The following is a 20805-nucleotide window of genomic DNA, read 5'->3' as shown; positions in this document are numbered from 1 at the left end:
TTCTCTCATCTTCATTAGCTCTTTCTAAAATTAAGGGGGAGTTGACTTAAATGTCGTATAAAGGGTGGAACCTAAATTGTCATGGACGGTCTCCCTTTTTTATACACAATTATTACATTTCACTCTCATATCTCTTTTTTTAATAAAGTATGAATGTATACTCAAGAAAATAATGGTCATTTCTAAGGGATTAGGAATAATTTATTTGGCGGGTATTTGATCGCAATCATTTTAGTCAATAAAATGTATTTTTATATTTAAATTCACCAATTTTTTATGTTTTGACATGCAATATTCCACACGTAGGATTAAAATATGCAATTATTGAAATATTATTAAACCCCATTCTTCATTTAATAGATTTCTAAGAAAAAACCATAACTTCTTACAGTCAAGAGGATCACATCTTCGCGAAGTCATAATTGAAATCTATGACTTAAGTAAATTTAACGGCTATTTCTATGCCCATATGGAAATTAAATAGAATCACAAGCCATGAATTACATCATACAATGGAACCTATGTGATTACTTGGATCTGAAAAGGCGGTCTAATACTTGATAAGTCAGTTTATGGAGCCGATTCTAGCTATTTTGTGCCCATTTAAGATCATTTAAGCACATTTTTGTATCACATCTTGGATTTCTCCTCCTAACATATTTCTGGTAGTCTATTTCATCAGATTTATTTTATTCATTATTGTGATACAATATTCTGGGTGAGTGTGTTAAACTTTTATCAATACATTTTTATAAAAAAAGCACCACTCATCCACAGAGGGAAGTGATGTTTGTGTGATATCCTGGCTTTTTAATTTCAATTGTATCACATTTTCAAATTAGTAAATACTTTATTTAATAGGGTAGATAAACCGATTTCCAACAGCACTAACTATAAAAAATTCCATTGTTGGAAAAGTTAACAACAATTTTTGTCCACCGCACACTATCACCCACTTCTGCTGCCACTGGTGCAACACCATCGACATTGTGCTCCTTTCAGTTCAAAAACCTGAAAAATATGTAGTTGGGGTACTGACCAATATTATTTGAATTTATTTTGATTGATTTACTACCCTAATATTTTCCAAAAAAATCATACAAGTTCTATTGACTCTAGATAAGCTTGTTTAATATTTTTTCAGTTTTTAAAATTAGTTTTAAATAGTTACTTTTATCTTAGTGAATTTTCTTCCATGAAGAGATCTTAAAATTCTGAAAAATATAAAACCTCAAAAAATATTTTATATTATATTATAACTGACAATGTTTTATTTCATTACTTTCTCTGAATGGAATCAATCTTTACATATCTTATACTAAGGAGAACATTATGAATATTGTTGCATAATTAGAAGCACACTATGTCACATTTTTACTGAAATTATGGTTTATCAAATGATGCATGGTTGAATAGTCCGTGGGCGGTGCAGTTTTAATTTTTGAACCTCACTGAGCACAACATCACACATGCATTCAGGCAGACTTGTTGCAATATAAAAATGTGGCACCTCACTACGACTGCCCCCATTCCATCCTATCCTCTTGTTTCTCACTTACATCTCTCTGTTTTTCTGTCTTTCATTTCTGTCGCCCCTCTCTCTATCATCTCTCTTATCTCTCTCTACAGTCTGTTCTCTTTGTCTCTGTCTTGTTGCTAATCTCGCTGTCTTCTTATCTTTCTATATATAGTTACTCGTATCTCTCATTTCATGTCCCTCTCGTTTGTTGCTCCTCTCTCTCATATATATATATATATCTTGTTTCATGTCTATCTCTCTCTCTTATCCCTCTGTTGAGAATAAAAAAACTCGCAAACACACGTATTTGGATGTGAACAAATCCAGAAAATTATGAGGATGATCAACTGACTGATGCAAAGAGAATACCCAAGACTTTGTTGTCAGCCTAATCACATCCCCTTGTCATCACCATCAAGAGAAGATCCCTTTTCACCCATTGAGAGAGAGATAAAGGGAGATAGCAGAGATTGGCTCATTTTACGAATACCTTTCAGATGAAACTCCAATAACTGGGAAAAAGACGATGAGAAACATGACCGGTGAAAAATAAGCACAAAACCTAAACCTTAGTGATACCATAGAACATGGGTGCAATCTTAAATAATAGGCAGATCCTATTTTCTACATCTGATATATAAAAGTTGCATTTCTTGGTCAACGCAATCCTGTCATATTGTGGAGGAATTGACACATTCCAACAATCTTTCTTTGTCTCTTGTTTCTCGTCCCCATCTAGCTCTCTCTCACGTTTTCCCTTTTTCTCTCGTTTCTCATCTCTCTCTTATACCACTCTGTCTCTCTCTCTCTCTCTCATTTTTTCTTCTCTCGTTCACATCTCTCTCTCTCTCTCTCTCTCTCTCTCCCTCTCTCCCTCTCTCTCTCTCTCCTGCCTCTCGATTCTCACATTTCTCACTTATCTCTCATTTCTTGTCTTTCACTTGTTGCTCATCTCACATCTTTCTCTCTAGTGTCGATTGTCATCTTTCCCTCATCTGTCATCTCTTATCTCTCATTCTCATATCTCTCTCTCATATCTGGCTCTCTGGTTTTTATTATTTCTTCCTCTTCAAAACTTTAAAATACCATTTTCTTAAAATAATAAATACAGCAAAAATGGGTGGTTGTAATTTCTGCCCCAGAACAGCACCGGTCACTGCCCAAGGCACTTGGGCCGGTCGAAAATTTGCCCACTTGGGGCGAATTTACATCCCGAACCTTGCGATTATCCCATGTATCTAAGTTAAGAAAGTTTACCTGCCTTCCAAAAGTTATTTTAATAAACATGAAAAGCTAAGGAACTTCATAAAAGGTAATAAATCAATCATCAAGTTCTAAAGTAGTTCCATTATTCTCTAAACATAATAAAATTTCTTAAAATAACCTCAGTGTAATGGAATACAAAAATGTGAAACCATGAAAGATACATAGAAATGATGTTGCATGTTCTTGAAATTCTGCGTAAAAGATAAAAGTCAAATCGAAATGATATATTTCCCACGCGTACATAACTCCTTTCATTTGCTTTAGTGATTGGAAGCCTCCACTTCATATAATTTTCTTCTTGTATTGTTTTCTTACCTTTCCGTTTATGATGAAGATGGAATCATTGAAGGAAAGATGTCAATAATAATCGTGTTTCCTGCTTCTGAGTTGTTCAAGTGCCATTGAGAGATGATTAATGATCATACAGAAAGAATAAGAGTTTTAAAGAGAGAGACAGCCGTAGATGAAACCTGAGAGACGGCAAGGAGAAATATTTAAGCAGCTAAATAAGTTGATGAATAAAGCTTATCCAACTCCGTTAGTTGGATAAGAACATTAAGGTATAAAGTTATTTAAACGTTCTACAAATGATGTTAGTTTCACTTCTCCATGGGTTGGTGATGAGCGACAGATGGAGAAACCCTAATAAATAAATATTTCTAGATATTTATCAAACAATAATAAAATGTATCGTATATTAGATATTCATCAAATAGTTCATATTATCATAAATTTAAATGATCAGACAACACGAACAAAAAGATAAATAGATATATGAAGTTTCCGTGACCACTTCTCTGCCGCTGAAAATTTCCACGATCGTGATAACTCACATTTCTATGAAGATAAATTGCGGATCAAACCATTTTCCACTATGATTTGCCCTTTCTTATTGAGAAATCAAAGGCAAAAAGGTTACTTTTTTGACCAATGTTTAGGCTCAAACACAACAATATAATAATACTTTCGGCGGAAGACTTTTCAAAATTTTCTCTCAAACTATTTTCCCCTTGAAATATCAGGTTCGAGATCGTTTTTCACTTTAAAATCCGTTTTTTTAAGTTGTAACTCCCCACTCTTGAACTTTATCTGGTAATTGAGTCACGCGAGAATGTATCCAAGACCCATGACAAATTATCACAGCTAATCAAGGACTGCATCCGGATTACATTGAGGCAATATATAAAGGGTATAGAAATTTTTTTACAGCAATCTCTCAGGATTGACGGACTCGGTCCCAGCACGGTTATTGGAAGAAGCTAAATATAAACCTAGAGATTGTATCTCGGTTGAGTCAAGGATGAGTTAGGGGTGGTCTCCGTTTGGTCAATTTTTCTGCTAAATGTCAAAGTCGAGGTAGAAAAACAAATAAATATGAAAATTAATTGTTTAAAGTCAAACAATGTACAAAGTTTAGTTAAAAGATCTTGGGTCAAACAGGGAGAGAAGATTTACTCTATGGGAAGTTATCTGATGAAATAAAGATTTTGGTGATTCTAGCGAGGAGTATGGAGGGAAGAAAATTTATAAGACAATGATGAGTAAACTATGTTTAACAGAGGATTTTCAGAATTATTAGATATCAAAGGGGAACTAAGAGAAAAATTGGTAGATCTACAGAGAGTGCGTCGACATCTTTATTATTATTTTTTGCTACTCATTTTACACTACATTGAATAGGAAATATATGTCTCGAAATAGAACTAGAAAATAGCGGACGAAGTATATTATCAAAGATTTATATTTCAGTTTTATTTATTATACTTCCTGTCAAATACTGGTCGACTCTACTAAAGAAAAGTAAGAGAATATAAGATTCAAGAGAAAGAAACAAAACGGACAGAGAAGCTAGAGAAAAGGAGGAAAGAAAAATCGAGAAAGTCAGAGAGAAGAAAGAAAGGACGTGGGAAAAAATAGAAGACGAAAGACGAAACTAGTCTCTCTCTCTCTTTCTAGTCTCGATTGTCATCTTTCCCTCATTTGTCATCTCTTGTCTCCCGTAGTCCCATTTCTCATCTCTCTCTCTCTCATATCTGGGTCTCCTAGTTTTCAGTGCTTCTTTGTCTTTTTTGTCTTTAAGAGGGAAAGATGAGCAAGAAGTGCAACTTCACAGCAACATCATCCGCCAGCAAAGACGATAGAGGAGAGAAAGTTTTCGAGTGCAAGACCTGCAATAAGGTCTTCTCCTCGTACCAGGCCTTGGGCGGGCACCGGGCCAGCCACAAGAAGTTCAACAGCTGTTTCCCGGCTAAGCTAGAGGACACGGCTGGCTTGGGGGACGTCGCGCCGGGCCTGCCCAGGAAGAAGAAACTGCAGTGCTCCGTCGATAGTGGGGTTTTCACGTCGGGGCAGGCGTTGGGCGGCCACAAGCGGTCCCATTGGCTGACCGGTGAGGACGGCCCCACGCTGAACCAGGGCCACATCATGGCTCGCGCGCTGCACTTGAACGTGCAGTCGCCGCGGGGCGAGGCGGCGGCGACCTCGCCGGTTCGGCTTAGGGTGCCGGCGCTGTTCGTGCCGGCGCGAGTAGAGACTGAGAAGAAGACGGGTTTGGTGGAGGAAAAGGAGGAGAGTAGTCGGAAGCTGGCCAAGCTCAGAGATCTTAGAGACGACGTAGACGGCGCTTCTGCCACTTGGCTCCAGATTGGCCTTTCCTCCTCCTCCGGGGATACTCCGAAGTCTTAAAACTCTCTCTCTCTCTCTCTCTCTCTCTCTCTCTCTATCAATCTATTTTTTTTTCTCTTTCTGATATACATTCTTTATCCTGGCTCCTGGCTTTTTCTTTTTTCATGTTCTTGGGCATCGTCTTCTTCGGCGGTTGATAAGTCGAAGTGGGCAAGTGTGCACCCAACTGCAATTAGGAAATCAAAGCAGGGGGAATTTTATCCTCGGGAGGCATTTCTGCATTATTGAGAAACTTTGCATAAAGTGGGAGTTTTGTGGCGATAGACATGTTTATGTCTTCTCTCTTGTTGTGCTCTTTCATTCTTGTCCCCATGTTGGTCTTGAATCTTCTTTTGTTTCATTCTCCAACGGACTGAACTGTCGGTTATCTGAGCGACGTTAAGTTCAAGAATGGTAAGTTATTGATGTTAGCATCGCGAGAATTAGAATCAGACTTTGGAGCTTTACAAGTAAATACTTTATTTCGGGTTTCAAATGCTGCGGGATATTTGTATCACTCGTTCTTTTCTTAGGGACCATACTAAATGAGTAAATATATTTTGGTTAGAAAGATTCTAGAACCCTTTTTTTTATGTTACTTGATCAGATGTCAAAAAAGTTCTCAAATACCATATTTTATTTTAAAAGAGGTTAGGGGGCCGGAGATTCAAAGAAGTAATTTTGAAACTTGATGAAATTTGAAGAATGGTAAGTGAATACTTTATTTCGGATTTCAAATGCTGCAGGATATTTGTATCACTTGTTCTTTTCTTAGGAACCATACTAAATGAGTAAATATATTTTGGTTAGAAAGATTCTAGAACCCTTTTTTTTATGTTACTTGATCAGATGTCAAAAAAGTTCTCAAATACCATATTTCATTTTAAAAGAGGTTAGGGGGTCGGAGATTCAAAGATGTAATTTTGAAACTTGATGAAATTTGAAGAATCCATTTAGATTTAAGCTGAAATTTGTTATCTTTTGTAATTGTATTTAATCAGATTTAAGCTGCGGGGACTATCCTTCCACAAGGGAAGCTAGCACAATGAAAAGTTTTCCCTCAAACTTTGATTATGTTTTTGATGAAAACTGAACAAAAATATTTGATAAAATAAAAAAAAAACAACTTTGAAAACTGATGCACTATGCTACATGGTGGTTCGTGAAGATGACTTGGTGTACTTCATCAGAGTAAGGGAAATGGACGAACCTAACAGGCATCAGTAGAATGTCGCATTGACTGTGAGACATAACCTTGACATATAGGTATTGAAAAACAAGAAAAAAAACATAGAGAAAGAAGTGGATAAAGAAACAAATGAACATGAAGAACTTATCAAAAGTCAACATTCACCCCCCCACTAATCCTTGCTATGGGGTATTGTAAGGCCCCAAAGTATGCAACATTCCCGTACAGAGGCCTGCGTGCTTACTATGGGGACATGTCCGTGTGATGGACTCATGATCGGAGATTGAATTATTATGTGTAAACACTATGAACACACAATGTGAGTGGTGACGCCCGACCCAAATCTTTAAAGCCAAGTCCCTTTTCGTGCTCCTCGTCGCGCACAATGGCGGCAAATCAGGCAATGGTGTGCATGGGTTAGGTGTGCGGGGCCGCACGAGTATGTGTGCGTGGGCGTTGGCGCCGCCCGCATGTGAGTCGCACATGCTGGGCGGTAGAGGTGCATGCATCATGCGGGGGAAACACACGGGAGCATTGTGAGGGACAACACGCATGCGATGTGCGCACTGCGTGTGTGGGACGCGGGGCGGGAGACTTCCCGCCAGAAATAAGGCATTGGCGCACAGAGAGTGGTGAGATGGTTGAGGAGCACGTGGCACTCTACAGTTAGGGGTGGACACACAACATGATAACCTCAAATTTTAGGATTTTAATCGATCATCGGTAAGTGAGATTATTCAATAAATAATATACTTGTGAATGTTTGGATAGTGATGAGTACACATCGTCTCCATGGGGAACAATGATGAAGGATTCAATTTTCTTACTATATTGATTAACGATACGAGAAGAGATAAAGACAAGAATTAGAATAGGTGAGATAGTGATACGGAGTAACGTGTTTTTTGTAGTTATAATTCAACTTAAATTAAAACAGAAAAGAGGAACTGAAATTATAATTACACGAAGTAATACACGGATGAGGTAGAGAACGTGACATATATGATAGTCGAGTGTGACGCTAGATAGAGAGATGAGATAATGGGTGCATAAGGGAGTGTAATCATAATGACAATGCCAAAAAAGAAACAACGTAAGGTGAAGATGCTTACCTTAGATCCTTATGTTCCACCATGATCACAGCAATTTGTGAGTGCTGGTATGCTTCCCCTCTTCTCTAATACTTCTCCCCACACACCCAAGACACCAAGATTATATTTGATATATCTCAAAACTCACTATCTTTCAATCAACCCACATAAGAAAGTACAACATTAATTTCACAGTGATCAAGGTCTTTATTTATTATATCAAAGGGTATGGATGGAAAGAGGAGGGGGAGACGAAGCAATGCTGAAAATTTCAGCTCAATCAAAGTTGTAGGTCGTCTGATATCACTGTTTGAAGCTGGAGCAATCCTAGCCCTTGACTTTCTCTCTCCTCATCATCATCTTTAATGCTTCCTGTTTTTACATTTTTGATTGAACTATCAAATCTTTTAGATACCTCATCCTCTCATCTTCTGCGCTCGCATTTTTTGGAGCTGCCACATGTACCTAGGGGGAAAAAGACAAAAGAGTGAGAGAAAGAAGACAAAATAGAACTTTGTCTTTTTCCATTGTTTGTCCATGGAAAGAGAGAAAGAAGACACAATAATTGTCTTTTTTACACTTGCAACATTTATAGCAAAAAAGTAGAGGACTTTTCTGATTGGTTCGCGTCGCCCCTTTGGCAGAAAATTCAAAAATTCATATTTAATGAAATTAAATTCCAAAAAATACATATTCATATATATATTTTTAGACTTCAAAAAATAATATATTAAAAAATTTAATGTAACAAATTCCATTAAAATAATATTTTGACTCAAAAAATTATATGTATTTTTCAGAATCTATTATCATTTTAAGCTCTACAACATGATGTTAGGCCCCTAACTAGGCGGCATCCCTTCCCAGAGGCCTGTGTGCTTATTGGGAGGGTGTGTTTGAGATAGACTCACGATCTATAATGACAGAGTCCTATTTAGTGTGATGCTGCAACGCACGAAGGGTGGTGACACCCAACCCTGATCTTAAGGCCATCGCCTCCATGGTGGTGATACATTACGGATGGTGCGCGTGCCCGTCAACACTAAAAAGTGATGGATCACAGAAGGCTGATGCATGATAGTGCGGATTGACAAGAGCGTGCATGCACGTGTCAAATGCCGCGCGCATGCGTGGGACGCGAAGGCCGGATGGTAATGCCGTGGTGTGGCGCACAGAGCTTTGTAGGGAGCTGTGCTGCACATGGGCATCGCGTGTGCGGGGCACGGGCCAGGATGATGGAAATATATGTGGCTGGCAAGCCAATCACACATTCCACATCTCGTTCCATATTCATTAATACAACATATTCATTATAATGCACATGTGATGCTTATAATGAAGTCCATGAATACATGATCCGACTTAGTGAATTATGATGAGATCGTAATACGGAAGTCACAAGTCTTTAAGCATGTGTTGTAAACATTCCTATTCAAAGGATACGAGAGAAGGACATCAAAGTATCCGGATAGAATATCACTATCTAGCCTCACTCACATGATGAGTATGGCGGGTCCCGTAGCCGTTAGTGTGGAGACTTAAGTATAGATAGTGGGTGCTCTTTAGTGGAAAGAGTTCACTGAATTGATACGTATGAATCCCTGAATGGTATTATACCGAACTGTCAATCAGGTCGATTCACAACACGGTAGTGTAAGTGGTCCTTAGACCTAAGACACAAAAGACGTCTTGTGGATGGACGGTTGTACTTTGACTATGGCCAATGAGTCTCTAATCATGGGATTTATCAAGAAGTTCACGAAGACGATTGAGTGGTCAAGATGGGATAATCCACTCTCAGTATGAAAGGTGACAACTCAAGGAAGATGATGCAATGAAGTCCTTGGCCCAGGTAGTGAAATATTGGGAGAAGAGCTCGATGTTTTTTGAATGCATCAGTACTAACTCGGATGACAGGTTAGGGTTTGATAGTTGAGCATACCCTAAGTTTTAAAAGGAGCATCAAGTGGATGAGGGACTATACATACACGATAACCGATGACGAACATGTTCCATGAAGCGAGCCGATACACACTCCTTTGTATCTTCTAGAGCACGAGGTGTAGCTTGAGACTCCACGTGTTGGAGGCTCGACCTGTCAATTGTGTTTAATTGATCCGACATTAATTAATCTATATGATGATATAGTTAATTAATTTGAAAGGCCAATTAAGGTTATTGGTCCATTGGAGTTGTTAACTAGACTGATACATGGGCCTAGAGGGTCACACGCAAACAGTCTTTTGGACGTTGGAAGATATACTTAAGTTTTGGGTTTTTTTTTGAAAATACCCACTTAGTATAAATAGGGGAAGGCCATGAACATAATTCACCCACACCAAAATTGTTCAGGGTCCTTCACTTTCTTCTTCACTCTCCCTACATCCCCTTTCCATGCCCGATGTGATTAGAACGACGTAACAACGACGATGAATGTAGAATGGGGCTCGTCAAGGAGAAGGAGGTGGTTCAACATGGTGAGGATCGCGTGGATACATTTAGAGGCTGCACACTTGGGCAGCTCAACTGGTCTCATTCCGAGATTGAAGAAATCATGGATGTGATCCATGCAAAGGTACTTCGTGTCATAGTTTTAATGATGCTGTTCGATTTCGTTCAAGTCTTCTACTGCAAATCATTTCAATTTCTTCAACCAGATCTAGGCCTTTAGAACCCAACACGGGAGACTTCCCGTTAGGAGACTAAGGCATTGATGCACAGTGAGCGTCAAGATGGCGCAGGCGCATGGCGCCGCGCAGGTAGCGTTGGGCGCGCGCGACCCAACTTGAGGCACCAAGCACGTTGGCGTTCGACGGACTGTGCAATAGGTGTCTGCGCGGGTGCTAGTGCCATGTGTGATCGCCAAGGCTGAGGTGGCGTGTGTGATCACCAGCCCATGGGTGCGCGTCGCCCGGTCGGGGGTACGCGTGTAGTGGCCAAACTGACAGGCGTGTGCGCGAAGCTACGGGCTTCAAGGCGCAAGAGCACACCTACTAAGGCGTGAAACACCTCATCTCGTTACTTTGGTAACAACCCTTGCCTTTCCCCATGTAATGCCTATGACGGAAATGTAACCCTTTTGATGATACTAATGCATGACCCTATTCTGCGATGGGGTTGTGTCCCCACCCCCTCTAACCCCTTCTATGCAATCCTAAGCTATTGTGAAAGACTTGTGCCACAAGAGATCAAGGTAGCTCAGTGTTATGCTCCAAGCATTAAGGCCAACACGCACCAGATTCGAGCAATTCTCCTAGCTCAAAATTTGACCGCATGACACATGCATAAATAATAAATTAAATGCAAATAAGCATGTCAACGGGGTTCTGTTAAGGTACTAAAAGTGCATGTTATCATACTGCCTAGTTTGGGCCATCGAGTATCGCATCACGTACGCGAACTGGGTGCCGATGGGTATACTTTATCACTTTCATAGCATTCAACTCACACCTTATGCTCTTGGATATACTTAAACTCAATATACTCATATTGCTTCCATTCGTGAACATTCTAAAATGATCACTTGTAAGCCTCTGCCTATGCCCTGTGTTCAGTTCCCCTCCTCTTCATCCTCTCCACTCTTTGTTGTCACTCTTTCGCCCAAATTAGTTAGACCTCTTTAGTATATCTCTCTCACACATCCGGATATTGCTTTTGTTGTCAATCGTGCCTGTCAGAAAATTGATAACACAATAAATGTATGGATATTTAGATACATTTTAAATGATTATGGTATTATTAATGTACAACTTATAATGTAATTATTTTCATTAACTAAATATTTAGGCATAAGATATAAATTCTAATTTTTGCACACTATGGTTATTTTTGACTAAACTCCTTGACTTATTTGAAGTCAAGAAGTTTTAGTACTGATAAGTATTCTATAGTTTCAGATGTGAAGAAATTCACAAGAATGAGAAGGCACAATTCTTCTAGAGTTGGAGAATTTTTGAGAGTTTAATGATTCTCAAAAGGAGGCTTAAAAGAAGAAAAATGGTGTTTTGGGCCTTCAAATTAGAAATCAAGGAAGATGGTCTAGTAGACCTGCCCATTGGGCTCTCAAAAGCCTTCCAAAGAAAGAAGTTGAAAACCCCAATGTAAAATATACCCACCAATGCCCTTATGACCTTGTGCATGTGACCATCTAGGCCCAATAACATTTATCGACCAACCTTATTAATTAACTATATCAACATATAGGTTAATTACATTATGATCGATTTAACCCAATCGATAGGTTAAGTTTCCATCCCGTGGGGTGCCAAGCTACACCTTGTGCTCTATAAGTTACTGAGTAGTGTCGAACTCTCTCATGGAACCTTTACCGTCATCGGTTACTGTATATGTTTAATCCATTATCTGCGCGAGACTCTCAAACTACTTAGAGTATGATTTATCGTCAAACCCTAATCCGTCATTCGATTAGTACTAATGTGTAACGAGGATCATTGGAGAATGCCTTTTCCAATATCCTCACTACCTTGCCCAAGGATTTTTCTGCATCGTTTTCCTTGAATCAATCTCCTCTTATACCGAGGGTGGATGATCCCATCTTGACCACTCAATCATCTCCGTAAGCTTCTTACTACATCCGATAAATATATTATTAGAATCCCATGATTAGAGGCTCGTAAGTCATAGTTAAAATGTAGTCGTCCACTCACGAGATGTCCTTGGTGTCTTAGGTCAGTGGATCACTTATACAACCGTGACTTGAATCAACCTGATTGACATTTAGGTATAGTACCATTCAGGGATTCATACGGATCAATTCAGTGAACTCTTTCTCCAAAGAGCACCCACTATCTGTCCTTAGTGTCGCCACACTAATAGCCATAGGATCAGCTATACTTATCGAATAAGTAGGATCAGCTAGTGCTATTCTATCTGGATAATTTGATGTCCATCTCGACTATCCTCAAATAAGAATATTTAGAATATATGTTTAAAGACCGGTGATCGTTGTATTATGATCTCATCACAATTCACTAAGTCATTGCACGTATTCATGAACTTCATTATAAACATTACATGGAATAATAATGAACGTAAATATTTTATTCAATGGACTTAAATAAACATGGTAGTGTGATTGGCTTGACGGCCACATAATATCCATCAACATCATCATCCATCCATTTGCCTTTAAAATCCATCATTTTCTCACTCAAACACTTATTTTCCATACTTTCTCTCGCAAGAATCATTTCATTCTCTCTCTAGATCTTCATCCATATCCCCAGTTCATGCTCTCAAAAGTTCATGAAAAATTTCCTTCATTTTTACCTTCAAATTCTATCTCAAACTTCTTCTACAACCTCTATTCGTTTTTTATCTCTATCTCTTCATTTCAGTCATTTTGTCTCTCTAAAACTGTTTCTTTCTTTCTCTAAAATCTATTATAGTCTCTCTCTAGATCATCCTTAATTATTCCATTCAAATTTTAAAAAATCATGTTTGAATTCCATCATTTAGGGCAAAAAAGGTGGAATGTGTATGACTTAGTCAAATTGACCAAGTCATGACCATATTGGCTCAAGCCCAATAGGGCTTAGCCCATTTGGCTAAGTTTTGACTTAGCCAAATTGGGCTCAAACTTAGAGGGCTGACCCACTAAGGCCAGCCCTATACGGGACACACAAGGATTGCTAGCCCATCCGTACCGCCGTCGTTGCCGCGACTGTCACTCTGCCGCCACTTTGCAACCGCTCCAACGCTGCCGCCGGCAATTTCCGGAAAAGTATTTTCCTTATTTTCTTCACTTAAAACTTCCAAAAAGATAATAAAAATCTAAAAGTAATATAATCAATTTTTAGCGTTTTTAAAATCTACAAAAGTTCTAAAAAAATATTTAACTCTCATTTTTAATATTTCTAGTGGTTTTTGGTGTTAATTAAATTCCATAAAATTTAAAAAAATTATTTAATATTTTTAGTGTTAATAAAAATTATAAAAATAGTCTAAAATAGTTTTAGCGTTTTGTTTGTATTTATGCTTAAATTTAGGTCATAGGAAATTATATAAATTCACTACAAATCTATATAATCTATAAAATTATAATTCTCACTTTTAAAATCACTTCTTTCATTCCAATCTCGAGAAAAAAAAATGAAATTGAATTTCTTCCTCTGTGGATTGACCCTTACTTGCACTACATTAATTATATAGTATTTAAGTTGAAGAATTTCGTAAATATTGTTGGTTATGTCTGAATCAAAACAACGACATAAAGCCCCTAAATTTGGACTTATCAAAAATGCATTCACTAACTTCTGCTGATATGCAGGCTCTTAAACATCTTCTTCATTATCTCAAAGGCAGCATTTCGTCCAGATTTGTATTTCAAAACAATTTTCACTTAAGTATTAATGCTTTCAGTGATGAAGATTGGGCCGTTGACTCTATTGACCGCTGCTTTACCGGTGCTTTTCTCATCTATCTTGGCAAAAATATTGTCTCATGGATCTCTAAAAAGCAACCCACTAGCATGCTAAAAAATCATAGCTGAATACAAAGCTATGGCCAACTACGCTGCCGAAGTGGTCTGGATTCAATCTCTTCTCAAAGAGCTACATCTTCTTCCAAGTCACCCATCCTATGGTGCAACAACCTTGGAGCTACGTACCTCGCCAACCCCATTTTTTATGCTTGCACCAAGCACATTGCGGTATATTTTCAGTTCGCTCTCAAACATGTATCTCCAGAAAGAATCTCTAGATCAAACTTGTGCCCATCTACAATCGATTGGCCGATGCAAACCAAGCCTCTCGCCAAGGCTGGCTTCACTCACATTATGTCTTGGCTTAACGTCTCTGCTCTGGCCCATCCGTTGCATCAGCCAACTCGGCATAAGTCGGATGCCACAACAAACAATTGAGGCTCATACTAACTCCCTGCTGTATCAGTATTGAATAAGTACCCTCATGACTGTGTAAAACATAACAGCCAAGACTTAATCCAGTATGCGAAATATCAAACAGCTGGGATTGTCTTTCTGATATAGCCTGTTACAACGGCTATATTTGATTGATAATATCTTACTACTATAAATAGGCATCACTGTTGTAACCAGTTGCTTCAAAGGGGATTATACAGCTACCCTCTCCTCTTTCTCTTTCTCCTACTTCCACTCTCAAGAAGGATCAAAATATGTAAAGTATCTAAGTTAAAAATGTTTACCTGCCTTCAAAAATTTCTTAATAAACATGAATATATAGTGAACTTCATAAATTGTGATAGCTCATTCATTAAGGTCTAAAGTAGTTCCTTTATTATCTAAAAATAATAGTCTTTCTCAAAATGACCTCCGTGTAATGAGATACGATAATATGAAACCATGAAATATAGATAGAGAGGGTAGAGATGACGTCACAATGCTATTGAAATTCTGCATACAAGATAAAACTTAAATCAAAGTGAAAACATTTTCACGTGTACATAGCCCTTCCATTTTATCTAGTGATTGGAATCTTCTATTTCACATCATTTTCTTCTTGCGTTATTTTTTTACCTTTACATTTATGATGAAGATGGAATCATTGAAGTAAAGATGACAATAATAATTATGTTTCCTTCTTCTAAGTAGTTCCAGTGCAACTGAGAGAAGAAGAATGATCACATATAAGGAATAAGAGTTTTAAAGAGAGAGAAAGTCATCGATGAAACCAGAGAGAAGGCAAGGAGAAATATTTGATCAGCTAAATAAGTTGATGTACAAGGCTTATCTAACTCCTTAAGTTAGATAAGAATATTAAGGTATAAAGTTATTTAAACATTCTACCTATGATTTTAAGTTCAATTTTCCATGTGTTGGTGATGAGCGACAGATGGAGAAACCCTTATAAAAGATATATCTAGATACTCATCAAGTAATCATAAAATGTATCGTATAATAGATACAGAAATGAGAAATAGTTCATATTATCATAAGTTTAAATGAACGAACGACATAAACAAAAATATAAATAGATATGTGAAATTCCAAGAGCAATTTCCCCACCGCTGAAAATTTCCATGATCATGATCTCTCACATTTCTATAGGGTGTATAGCTGATCAATTCATTTTCCACTATGACTTATCCTCTCTTATTGAGAAATCAAAGCCCCAAACTACCACTTATTTGAGGAATGTTTAAACTCATGGGGGAAGTCTATGCGAAATTTTCTCTCTACTATTTTCCCCTTGAAATACCATTTTTCAGAAGGTTTTTCAATTTTACAATCTGTATTTAAAGTTGTAACTCGCCACTCTTAAGCTTTACCTGGTAATCGAGTCATGCGAGAAATGTATCCAAGGCCCATGAGAAGTTTTCACAGGTGATCAAGGACTGCATCCAGATTACATTGAGGCAATATGTAAAGGTTATATCAATTTTCTTACAACAATCTCTCGGGAATGACGGACTCAGTCCAAGGACGGTTCTTGGAAAAACCTAAATCTATACCTAGAGCTTGTATCTCAGTTGAGTCAAGGTTGTGTTAGGGGCGGTCTCCATTTGGTCAAGCCTGCTGCTAAATTTCGAGGTATAAAAAACAAATCAATAAGAAAATGGGTTAATAGAACGATATGTCCCAAACATTTTCAAAAATCTGAGATATATCCCAAACTTTTTTTTGGCACGGTATATCCCAAACTCTCTAAGTGGACTCCGACATATCCTGGTTATGACGTGGAATCCACCGTGGCTGCCAGGTGGATTTCCGGATGAATCCACCTGGGCGGAATCCACCTGGCAGCCACGGTGGATTCCACGTCATAACTGGGATAGAGAGAGAGAAAGACGTTCTATTAACCCGACCGAATCAAATCGCCCGGGAGAGAGAGGAGGCACAGAACCGAGACATAGACATAGAGAGAGGGGAAGGTGGAGAGAGAGAAAGAGAGTGAGAGGGGGGGGGGAAGAGAGAGAGAAAGGGCGTCGGATTGGTGCTGTTTGCGGTGAAATCCTTGGGGGTTTCTTCTTCGCTGCGGGAGTTCCACGATCTAGGGTTCGTTATGGTCGTCAGGGGCTTCCTTTTGGATCTTGTGTATCACAGAGGCTTGCTCGTCTGGGGCATCTGATTATGTCTTAGTGGATTCCTTTTGGCTTGGACTTGGTTAGATCTAAATTTCTCTTTTTCTCTCCCCCACTCTCTTTCTCTCTGTCCCTCTAAATCTTCTTATTCTACACCTCAATTTTGTTTTATTCTGTCTTTTTGTTTTAATTCTTTAAAATGTAATTCTGTTTTTCTTCTTTTACATTCTAATTGAAACTTAGAGAAGGAGAGGGGAAGAGAGACAAAGAGAGAGAGAGCGAGAGGGGAAGATGGAGACAGAGAGAGAGCGAGAGAGGAAGAAAGACAGAGAGTGAGAGTGGAAGAGAGAGACATAGAGAGAAGGAGAGGGGAAGATAGTCAAAGGGAGGGCAGGAGGGGAAGACGGAGACAAAGAGAGAGCGACAGAGGAAGAAAGACAAAGAGTGAGAGTGGAAGAGAGAGACAGAGAGAAAGGAGAGGGGAAGAGAGACAAAGAGAGAGCGAGAGGGGAAGACGGGACAGAGAGAGAGCAATAGAGGAAGAAAGATAAAGAGTTCGAGTGGAAGAGAGAGCCAGAGAGAGAAGGAGAGGGGAAGAGGACAAAGAGAGAGCGAGAGGGAAGACGGGACAGAGAGAGAGCGAGAGAGGAAGAAAGACAGAGAGTGAGAGTGGAAGAGAGAGACAGAGAGAGAAGGAGAGGGGAGAGACAATCATCGAGAATGGGATGACTGTTATATAATTTCAGCAATTTGTCTGTACATGTCAATCATTGGCTGATATGCGTCATCTACTTAAACATGTGGAGGTTCTGTAGTGCCCTGGGATCCTTGCATGATTGTTCAATACATGTTCATTCTTTTACGTTGAATGAAATCCAAGAAGCCTGTAAACGAACTTTAACAAAAAATTCAAATCGTACTTGGCCCGCAACTTGTATCCTTGTTTGGGTGCATGTCTTCCGATTATGGCCAACTTGGTGGCAGAGAGATCACTTCATCTGCACGCCTTTCTTGGATAATCTTTGACCCTTAAGTTCTTTCTCACTGATGTCAATTCTTCTCTTTTGCTTGGGCCTTTCATATTGTTTCTTCACGAAAGGAGGGAATACATAGTTCCCTTCAACTTCGCTCCACAAGTTTTTTCCATTCATTGGTGGGATACCATGACTATAACCTAGCTGGTATACATCTTTCTTCAACCAGCCAGTGACAAAATTGATAGGGTCCTGCTTGATCCAGTGAATGCAAGTAATAGCATGGGAGCATGAAATGCCCCTTATATCCCAATATCTGCAACTATAAGCTCCGATAAGTAAATCAATCACAAATCTGTTTCCCAAGTTTGGAACTTTGAATTGATACTGACCTGCATGTCTAAGAGTGCATTTCCTAGACTTCAACTTGTTATCTTTGAGCAACTCTCTTATCCGAGGGCATAATTTATTAGTTCTATCAGAAAATAACTCCCTTTTCTTAACTATCCTCTGCATGACTGCACCTCTAATATCTTCTAGCATGTCTATGATAGGTCTAGACCTAGACTGTATGATATAATTATTGAAGCACTCACAAATATTGTTATCAATCACCTCACATTTTGGCCGCTCACTAATGTAAGCCCTGCAAAACTTCTTTATGCCTATATCTCCAAATTCATGCGCGACTTGTGGTTTCAATGTGCTCATCTGTCTCATGATCCTCTGGAAATCTTCATGAGTTGTGCACTTCACATCTTTCCAAAATAAGTTCTTCAGTATCTCAGTGGAATGTCCCTTATTCTTCCAATTTGCATAAATATGCCTAGCACAATTCCTATGCTCCACATGTGGTAACAAATACGCCACTGCATTTTCTAGTCCCTGCACAATGTTAGAGATTAGCAAGCTATTAGTGCAATAAATTAGTTCCACATTAAGCAATAAGACTTCAAACAATTATAATATTATGAACGAGTTAGTTAAGTACCTTCTGTTGATCGCTTATAATAGTCCAACCATGACCATCGGAAATTCCTAAATCTTCCACCAGCAGTTGAATAAACCAAGTCCAAGAAGCTTGATTTTCCCCTTCGATCAGTGCCCAGGCAATAGGGAACGTTTAATTATTCCCATCCTTGCCCACATCACTCAACAATTGGCCTTTCATTTTGGTCTTCAAAAAGCATCCATCCAACCCAATGACTCTTCTGAAACATTCAAGAAAACCTCTTGCTAGTGAATCAAGGCATATATAGAGTCTCTTAAACCTAACCAAAGAATCAGGAGTGTCTCTATCAAGCACCAGCTCGAAAGTACTACTCCTATTGACCTTCTTTAACTCAGCAACATAAGAAGGAAGCAAGTGATAATGGTCATTCAAAGATCCTTGAAGCTTCTTGCACGCCGCAGATCTTGCTCTATAACAGGTATGCTTTGAAATTGTGATTCCAAACTGTTCGTTTATTTCCCACATCATATCTACCACCTTCCAATTCATATTCATTCAAATTTTCTCTAAGAAGTGGTTTGCAATCCAATGATAATCGGCTTGTCTATTCCTCGGAGCCCTACTGCACCTATGAGTATCATTTAGTGTCTTCACAACAAAAGCCTCCTTCATGCCATCCCAACTAGCATATATCCTCCATGGGCAATCTCTCTTGCAAACAACTTCAACTTTTTGATCACCAGACTTTAAAAACCTGATGTTCAACCCATTCCATATAGCATGGTTCTTCACGGCTGTCCTAAATTGAGAAGGCGATTCGAATTTCATGCCTACTTGAAATATAAGCTTCTAAATGGGGCATCTCGGATCATACCTTTTGCCCCTGTGTATGTTCCTTCTATTTTTACCCTCATCATCAGTATCATTGGGAGTTAATATGTCATCATCCAAATCAGCATACACACTATGATATCCATCGACAGATACTTATTGTTGAACTTGTTTTATTCTATTTCTCTGGCTGTCAACAAATTCATCATTCCATTCTTCACTTGAATATTCATCAGGATCACTAGTATACACACCACTTTCCTCATTTTCTTCACATAGACTATATTCAGAATCAGCATCACTATCATAATCAGAACCAAACACTCTTCTCTTGTCATCAGCTCTATTTAAGAAACAAATGGAAAATAGTAAATGATGATGCGTGTAATATATTTAAATTATCAAAGGAGAACTTACATTCTTTTACACTTTGACTTGTGAGACAATCTAATAGGAGCACGGTGGGGGAGAGCACCACTGCACGATGAAGAAGCAGACCTTAAATTTGGTCCGGTTTTAGGCACTCCTTATGCTCTGAACCTTAAATTCGGTCCGGTCGGGTCACGGTCCAGCTCGGTCTGGTTCGGTTAGACCTTAATTTCTGAATGTGAAGATGATTTGGAATGTGAAGTTGAAAAACTATAAAAAAAAATAAAAAATAAGTAAACTTCAGAATCTAAGTTTCAATTAAAATGTAAAATAAGAAAAACAGAATTACAATTTACAGAATTAAAACAAAGAGAGCGAGTGATTCATCATCATCCTCTCGTCATCGTGAGGACAAAATGATTAAGATTAGGGCATGAACTATTGGAGGTAATTTCAATCTACAATCTTATGTTTTCTAGCGATTTGTCTTATTACGCTAGACAAATGGTACAATATGATAACTAAATCAGGGCCATTCGCTGGTTAAACCAATCAACTTCCAACAAAAAACTGGGAACACATACATTCTCGTATGGGGATAAACATTATCAAATGGGAACACATAACAATACACCCTCACAGACCAGCATAAGAAGATGATCCTCCCCGAGGTCAGGAGAAAGCAGCAGCCAATATGATTTCCGAGATCCTTCTTTCCCTGAGCAGATTTCTGCACACTATACATTCTTATGACACTTTGTCATCAACTATTCCCAGAGGAGGCTGGCCAAGGAGCGGCTCCCTTTCTTTCTTCGTCAATTTTCAAATAAAAACTTCAATTCGAATGCATTAACCGCATACCCAATGTTCCATCTGACCCCCAATTGAACTCTTAGTTTGATATTGATTTGGCAAAACAAAAATTGTCGTCT

General features: G+C 38.6%; 1 protein-coding gene across 1 annotated transcript; it reads left to right on the top strand.

Moving 5' to 3' along the window:
- The first annotated feature begins 4873 nt into the window (after positions 1-4873).
- On the top strand, positions 4874-5505 carry LOC144715317 (zinc finger protein ZAT9-like). Its single transcript, XM_078590248.1, has one exon. The coding sequence runs from the start codon at positions 4874-4876 to the stop codon at positions 5468-5470; it is 597 nt and encodes a 198-aa protein (XP_078446374.1). The 3' UTR covers positions 5471-5505.
- The last annotated feature ends 15300 nt before the right edge of the window (positions 5506-20805 follow it).

This window comes from Wolffia australiana, chromosome 18 (genome assembly GCF_029677425.1).
Source record: "Wolffia australiana isolate 7733 chromosome 18, ASM2967742v1".
Taxonomy (NCBI): Eukaryota; Viridiplantae; Streptophyta; class Magnoliopsida; order Alismatales; family Araceae; genus Wolffia; species Wolffia australiana.
The sequence above is the reverse complement of the archived record's forward strand: the minus strand, read 5'-3'. Positions and strand labels throughout refer to the sequence as shown.